This window comes from Panthera uncia (assembly GCF_023721935.1).
Source record: "Panthera uncia isolate 11264 chromosome D3 unlocalized genomic scaffold, Puncia_PCG_1.0 HiC_scaffold_8, whole genome shotgun sequence".
NCBI classification, from domain to species: Eukaryota; Metazoa; Chordata; class Mammalia; order Carnivora; family Felidae; genus Panthera; species Panthera uncia.
In genome coordinates this window covers 41,322,640-41,330,787 of record NW_026057586.1, presented here as the reverse complement: position 1 = coordinate 41,330,787, position 8,148 = coordinate 41,322,640, and the positions used below count along the sequence as shown (strand labels likewise).

The 8,148-nt window shown below is 34.5% G+C and overlaps 1 protein-coding gene across 1 annotated transcript; it reads right to left on the bottom strand.

Moving 5' to 3' along the window:
- Positions 1-3,068: 3,068 nt before the first annotated feature.
- Positions 3,069-3,945, bottom strand: LOC125914696 (40S ribosomal protein S3a). Its single transcript, XM_049620248.1, has one exon. The coding sequence runs from the start codon at positions 3,905-3,907 to the stop codon at positions 3,113-3,115; it is 795 nt and encodes a 264-aa protein (XP_049476205.1). The 5' UTR covers positions 3,908-3,945; the 3' UTR covers positions 3,069-3,112.
- Positions 3,946-8,148: the final 4,203 nt, after the last annotated feature.

The following is an 8,148-nucleotide window of genomic DNA, read 5'->3' as shown; positions in this document are numbered from 1 at the left end:
CTATGGATGATTAAACTGGATGGAAATGTTCAGATAATTCATTTACAAATTACCCCAGAAAAGAAGGTGATAGATGGGGTAGCCGCTAACATTTTAATGGATCAATATAAGTGAGTAGATTTTCTGGCTACTTCATCAAGCCCTCAAATCAAACTAGAAAAGGACCATATCAAATTCTTTCAAATTATCCTAGGTTTTATGACTATTAATAATCTAGTAATGACCCAAAGAGAAATCTAGAGTCCCTGGGACCCATGCTGATTAAAAATGCGTGAGATTAAGAAGAGAACTATGATTCGGAGAAATACAATAGCTATATTTTCTGTGCAAACGCTAGGGAAATCATGGTCTTGTGTATAGGTTTAAGAAAAGTCGCCCAGGGTGGTGAAGATACATCTACAGGGATTGCTGGACATCAGCGCACAACATGTTGTCATAATCTAAATATACTGATAAACAGTTAAAGGTCGGGCGCCTGGGTGGCTCAGTCGGTGACTGTCCAACTTCAGCTCAGGTCATGACCTCACAGTCCCTGGGTTCGAGCTGGTCAGGCTCTGCACCGACAGCTCAGAGCCTGGTGCCTGCTTCAGATTGTGTCTCCCTCTCTCTCTGCCCCTCTCTGTTCGTACTCTGTCGCTGTCTCCAAAAAATAAAATAAAAACATAAAAGAATTAAAAAAGGTTAAAGGTCAATGTAACTAAATTAGATATGACTATGATTATGACATGATTATTCAGGTTTACAAGTGAAAGTATGTTTCAGAAAAGGATTTTATTTTATTTTTTATTATTATTTTTAATGTTTATTTATTTTTGAGAGGGAAAGAGACAGACAGCATGAATGGGGGAGGGACAGAGAGAGACACACAGAATCTGAAGAAGGCTCCAGGCTCTGAGCTGTCAGCACAGAGCCTGACGAGGGGCTCAAACCCACGAATTGTGAGATCATGACTGGAGCCAAAGTCAGGCGCTTAACCAACTAAGACCGCCAGGCGCCCCGAGGAATTTGTTTTCAAAAGCTACGAATATCTGTTGCTTCAGCCTACCAGTGTGCTTATTGAGATACTACGTAAGAATGAGAAGCCAAACCGCTGAGGAACAGAACCTCACACAAACCTATTCGTTGTCATGTTTTAAATGGGCATTAAGATTGAAAACTTTAGAATTAAAGACTAATTAGAATTAATCTAAAACAATGTAGAATACTTGGAGCCATCAAGAAATTTCAGGTTTAATTAAGAATATGTTAGACATCGAGGTATTTATGCCCACAATTTCCTTCTTTAACAGTGTAGTCTGATGTGTGAGAAAGGCTAACAACTACTGGTGATTGATAGACAATTATAGAGATCCTAATAAAGTAATAGCCCCATTGCATCAATTATGCCCAATACAGTATTAAGACTTCAAGTCATGCAGCTAGTTGCAGAAGATTGGTGTTTGATGTATTTGGCAACTGCTTTTTTCAAAAATTTCTATTTCTGGGGAAAATTCAAGATAATGCACAACCATGGGGAACTGACTCCAGTAGATATTTACTGTGCTCCTCTAAGGGTATTTAAATTCTTCTATTTGTCATAACCTCGTAAAAATAAACTTATATTTTATTCAACTGGGAAGTGCATTTTTAAAACAATTCTAATGATAATGTAATGTTGATGTTCCAATCAGAATATGAATCAAAAACTGAATTTCAAATTCTGGTTGATCTGATGACCACCAGAGAGGTCCATCAAAATGTTTAATGAGATTAGTAATTAATCCATCTTTTAAGTTCTCATCAGATTACAAATAGCAGGGAGTTCTCTTAACCTGATGAAAGTTATATACCAAACTTAAAAAAAATCACATAAAAGAGTCACAAATTTGAACAAAGACAAAGATGACTTCTAAATCCCAGTTGTTTCACATTGAACTTGACAGAAACACGAGGCAAAATATCTTAAAGGAACACAATACACAGTTATTTGTGGACTCTGTTTGTCTCCAGGAAAACCAAAGAGAATCTATAAATTATTAGAGCTAACTAGAATATTCAGCAAATCTGTTGTATATTAGATCAGCAATTACCAAATAACTAAAAAAATGTGGTAGTAAAAATTATCTATTTGCAATTCCAACATAAACTAAAATATTTAGGGGGAGATAGTTGGCACACATGTACAAGTTCTTTATGGAATCAAAGATTATGACCTGTCGCAGAACAAAAGATGCTCTGAATAGATGAAAGTGTATAACAAGTTCACGAATGGCAGACTTTATGTGGCAAAGAAATCACTTTCCCCAAATTTATCAGTGCAATGCAATTACAACGAAAATCTCAAAAGGGGTGCCTTGTGGATCTTGGACAAACATTTTCAACTTTATGAGAATGAGCAAAAATAGCAAGATAATTCTGGGGTAAAGAGTAAAAAAGAAGAATAAAAGGTTCCTTTTTGTCAGATATCACAGCTTGTTATAAATGTGATTGAGGATTAGAAAGAAAATACACAAGTGGAATAGAATAGAAACCTAGAAATAGGCCCAAGCAAATATAGGATTTGGGTAGAGAGAACTTTACAAATCAGTGGCTAAGGTAACACTATTAAGTAAATGATGTTAGAATGATCGTCTTGGCATAAAAGATGCACAAAACATTTGGTCCTTATATTATATAAAATAATTCCAGATATTGGAAATAACTTGGGAAAAATACAACTTAAAAATATTACAAGAGAATGAGGTGCCTGGGTGGCTCAGTTGGTTAAACATCCGGCTTTAGCTCGGTCATGATCTCGCAGTTTGTGAGTTCAAACCCCGTGTCGGGCTCTGTGCTGACATCTGGGACCCTGCTTTGGATTTTGTGTCTCCTCTCTCTGCCCCTTCCCTGTTCACGCTCTGTCTCTCTCTCTCAAAAATAAATAAACATAGAAAAATTTTTTTAATATTACAAGAGAATGTAGGAGAATATGCCCCATATATGGTAGTGAAAGATTTCTTAAATCCAATACATAAATAAATCTTATAAAATACAGTTTGATTAATTTGATTATATCAAAACTATGAACTTCTTTTTTTTTTTTTTAAACATCACAAATAAGATTTTTTATTTGTCACCATTAAATGTCTGAATTTTAAACAGATTCTTGGACTGGTGGCTCATATCCATCAGCTCGCTCAACTTTAGCACCAGTCTCATCCCCAGTAGCTTTTCCAGAACTGCTACCTTCACCATGAAGCTCCATGAGCTTTCCCAATTCAAACTTGGGCTTCTTCAGCATTTTTACTTTTCTAACAAAGACATCATGAAGTGGATAAATAGACTGACAAGCCTTCTCTATGTCTTTTCCGATGCTGTCTGGAATCAATTTATTGACAACTTCTTTCAAGTCATTTGTCTGCACCTCTCGGGTCATGATTTCCATCATCTTTTTCCGAATTTGGCGGACCTGTTGGTGCTGAGCATAAGAGGTCTTCCGAATCTGATTGTTGCGTTTTTTAGTAAAACCGACACAAAAGAGACGAAGCAAATACCCATCGGTAGTTTTGACATCAACGTGAGCTTCAATCATGGTCTGCCATTTTTTGACCATGGAGCACATTTTGTCCCGGGTAAGATCCATGCCATGGAAATTAGTCAGGCAGTTTTTGCCCTGAACATCTTCAGTAATTAGCTTGAATTTCCTAAATGCAACTTCATCATTCTGCAAATCAGCCAGGCTTACTTCAAACACACGACCCTTAAGGCCATCAGATGCGATTTTGGTTCCTTGAGTTCTCGTGACTAGTGTTTTTCCAATATTTCTTATATTAAACATTGCTGGTGCTTTTACATCATACCAATCTTTCTTTGAAAATGGATCAACCACTTTCTTCTTGGCTCCCTTTTTGCCGCCTTTCGTAAGGCGCTTGTTCTTGCCTACCGCCATGGCGCTGCTCAGGGAGCCAAAAGGGCGGAAGTGTAACTCGCGCGAGAACTTCAAAACTATGAACTTCTGCATGAATAAAGTCACCATAAGAAAAAGTCAAAAAGTAAGCTAAGGCAGACTAAGACACAATAATGCTGCTCTGTAACAGATAAATGATTTTTATCCATTAGCATTTTTGTGTTCAATAAGAAAAAAACATAAATCCCAATAGGAAAAAAAATGACAAGATTTAATGTAAAGCAATTCACTGAAGAGGATTCCAAGAGCCCAATAAAAATATTATAATAACCCCCAAACATTTTTTAAATAATCTGAGAAGTGCCAGTTTACAAAGAAAATAATATTACTTATATTGATCAAATCCTTTAAATTTGATATTACATATTGGAAGGAGTTTGGGGCAAATTGTCATACATATTTATGAGAGTATAAAATGTTACAATAATTTGGGAAAAATTTGGCAAAAGCCAGTTGTGAATTAATTATATGTCTTTCAAACCAGCCATTCTATTCTACATATAAAATATTTTAAACATTGGTGCACAGGTGCACTAAAATATGTGTACAAGGATTTCCATTTTAGTTCTTTCTATAATAAGAAATAATTGTAAATAATTTTATATGTCCATCAACACACTTACAGATAGATAAGATGTGTTATCTACTCTATGGTGCAATACTATATATAGAAGGAAAGGAATGAACTACATAGCATATACTGTTATCATAGAGGGCAAAATGATGAAAAAAGGAAATTGCAATATTATGCTCAATATTTGAATGAAACTCACATAAATAATATTATACATTGCACTCTCCCACGCACACACACACATGCACACACGCACACACATATACACACACAAAATCAGGAGATGTACTGGAAATTTATACAATGTGTGTTAAGCATTGTTTCTAGCACAACAGGGTACAAGGGAAGGACACTGGTAACTTTAACTTTATCTATAATGTTTTACTTCATTAAAATAGACTTAAAACAAATACGAGGAAATGTGGCAAATACAAAAGAGCAGAAGGAAAAAAATAAATATTATTCAACACTCCATCACCAGAAGAGTACTAAGTACCACTAAGATGGTTGAAACTTGGTGAACATCATTTCAGAGTTTTGTTGTTGTTGTTGCTGCTGTTACTTTCCTAATCAGAAAAGAAAAGGAAAAGGACTTAAAACTCTTGAGGTTATAGTTTGGATGAGTTTATAAGTAAAGCAAACCCTACAGGGAAAATATGTAAAATATACCTTACTATTATGATTCTGAATCTCTTTGCAATCAAAATCATCTCATTATGTGCCTTCTTATATGCAACTTGTTTTCCTAGGCCAACAAAATTTTAAAGACTATAGCACATTGAGTACTGTGTCATATGATACCACTTTTTCTTTTCTCTACCACTGATCCAAAATATCAGTATTTCTCACCACATAGCTGAGAAGATTCTACCTTAAATACTTTTAGCAGTTTGTTTTAAGAATCGAAAAGAGAAATAGATTTTTTTAACTTCTTTGTTCAGAGTATTTGTTCAATTCAGTTAAAGTCTCACTGCTTGGCGATGAGCTGATATCTTTTTAATGTTTGTTGAACACAGTTTCTAACACACCCATCTATCGACTTCTTCAACCATGTGGTAGTGAATGAGATCTAATTGCAAACTTCTGGCAGCAAATAAATTGTATGATTGATTTTTCTGATAAAAGAATAAACCATTTTGAACTTTTGAATCTACAAATCCATGGTTATGAAAAAACAGCAGGCATTACATGGCTCCAAGCAGAGTTTATGAAACATGAGTGAGGAAAGTTTGTTCTATTTTCACACTCAGAAATGTGCCTTACTATTACATCCTATAAAAAGGAAAAGAGATCAATTTGCTTTGATGGCACATAATGGTTTTAATCTGCCACATTAAAAACAACAACAACAACAAAACAGCTCTTTAAGACTGAACTAATGGGAGTGCACCACACCCCCTTTCCAGATATAAGTCACTTACAATTAACTTGGTGAAGAAAATACTTTTATATATGATCCTAATGCTTCTTTGAAATTAAAAAATCATCTGAAAATAAAGGCACTTCAGCTGCTTGAGTTCATGGTGATACGTGCATACACACACATACACACACACACACACACATATACTATATGTGTATATATATATATATATATATATATATAGTTCTTAAAACAAAATGCTAAAAATATTTAAGGCAGAATCTTCTCATCTGTGTTGTGAGAAATACTGGTATTTTGGATCAGTGGTAGAGGAAAAACAATGAAATAGTATGACATAGTAATCCATATGCTGTAAACTGTAAAACTTTGTTGGCCTCAAAAAACAAGTTTGCACGTGCACGTGTGTGTGTGTGTGTGTGTGTGTGTGTAGACACAGTTTTTGTTGTTGTTGTTGCCCTTGTTGCTGTTTTCTGAAACACACCATATTCTTGCTTCTTGGAAGTCATTTGAATGATTTTTCTACTTTGAGGTATTTTGGTCTTTAAAGAACTTTCAGTGAATATTCTTATATTCATAGCTGGATAATAGTTACTTCTTCAGTTTACTTAATATTAGTGCCATATTATTTGATATTTCCATGTCTATGCAGGCATAAATAAAAATATGAAGTAAAATATAAGCATAAACATAAGTAGGTAACAATCAAACACTACTTCACCTCACTCCATTTAGGTTTTACATTACAGATAGAAAATAGTATCTGTAGAGAGAAGTTCACAGAATGTCTTATACTAACACTGATCCAGGGAATTTATTAGAAGCATATTTGTTTATAAAAACATAGAATTAATATTATATACAGAGATTATACTAATTCATAATTTAGCAAATATTTGAGAATCTATGATATCATCACATTTGTTGTGCTTTGCCATGTTGAAAAGTATAAAAGATACTATTTTGGCCTTAAGATCTAAGTGTTTTCTTTCTTTCTTTCTTTCTTTCTTTCTTTCTTTCCTTCTTTCTTTTTTCCTTCCTTCCTGAAATGGAAGTTTTTCACTGTAGAGAATGAGAAGGAAACACTTATAATAATAATAAAAAAAGCAGCATTTCACAAATAAATATAACATAAATTTAGCAGGCGTCAAAATTGTTGGAGGATTATGAACAACTGCACCTTAAACTCATTTTTGTAATAAAGGTTAGGTTGGGATCAGCCAAGAGGAGGTGTTCAGAAAGATGAAGACATGGAAATGTTATGGAAAATGTTTATTATCCAAGTATGTCTTAAATTAGAAAAGTATCGGGAAAACTGAAACACAGGTTAAGGTGATCACCAAAACAAAACAAAACAAACACTAAGAAAAGAAAAAGAAAAAAATTATAGAAGTGTTAAACTGAACAGTTACAAGAGAGCTTTGTGTGTGTGCCAAAGGAGGGATTGGAGGACAAGAAAAGGAGAAGTGGAGACAACAATATTTAAGCAATTGAAATGTGTTATTATAAAGCAATCAAGAGAAAAATGTCTCTGGAAAGTAGTGAACTAATAGCTTTTAAACTAAAGGCTTTGAATCAGTAACTAAAAACCTCACATCAAAGACCATGAACAGATAACTTCACTGGTGAATTCTATCAAACATTTACACCATTCCTTCTCAAACTCTTCTTCCAAAAAATAGAAGATGAGGAGACTCTTCCAAACTCAATTCATGAGGCCAGCATTACCCTGACACCAACACCAGACAAGGATGCCACAAGAAAAGGAAATTACAGGCCAATATCCCTGATGAAAATAGATGCAAAAATTCTCTACAAAATAATAGCAAATCAGGGCACCTAAGTGGCTGTTGGTTAAGCATTGACTCTTGATTTTAGCCCAGGTCATGATCTCGTGGTTCGTGAGTTTGAGCCCCGTCAAGCCTGCTTGGGATTCTCCCTCTCTCTGTCCCCACTGACCCTACTCTGCTCACACACACAGGCACTTTCTCTCTCTCCTAAAATAAAAAAATAAACCTAAAATAATATTAGGAAATCAAGTTCAACAATACATTAAAGGGATCATACACTATAATAAGTGGGATTTATTCCAAGGATTCAAGAATATTTCAACATTTACAAATCAGTTTAATAAACCCCATTAACAAAATGAAGGATAAAAATCATATGAGCATCTCAACAGATGCAGAAAAAGCATTGACAAAATTCAACATCCTATTCATGATAAAAACTCTCAACAAAACACGTACAGAAGGAGTATACCTCAAC

Excerpts from the sequence above, each read along its gene's own strand:
- LOC125914696 (XM_049620248.1), bottom strand. The coding sequence starts at position 3,907 with ATGGCGGTAGGCAAGAACAAGCGCCTTACGAAAGGCGGCAAAAAGGGA.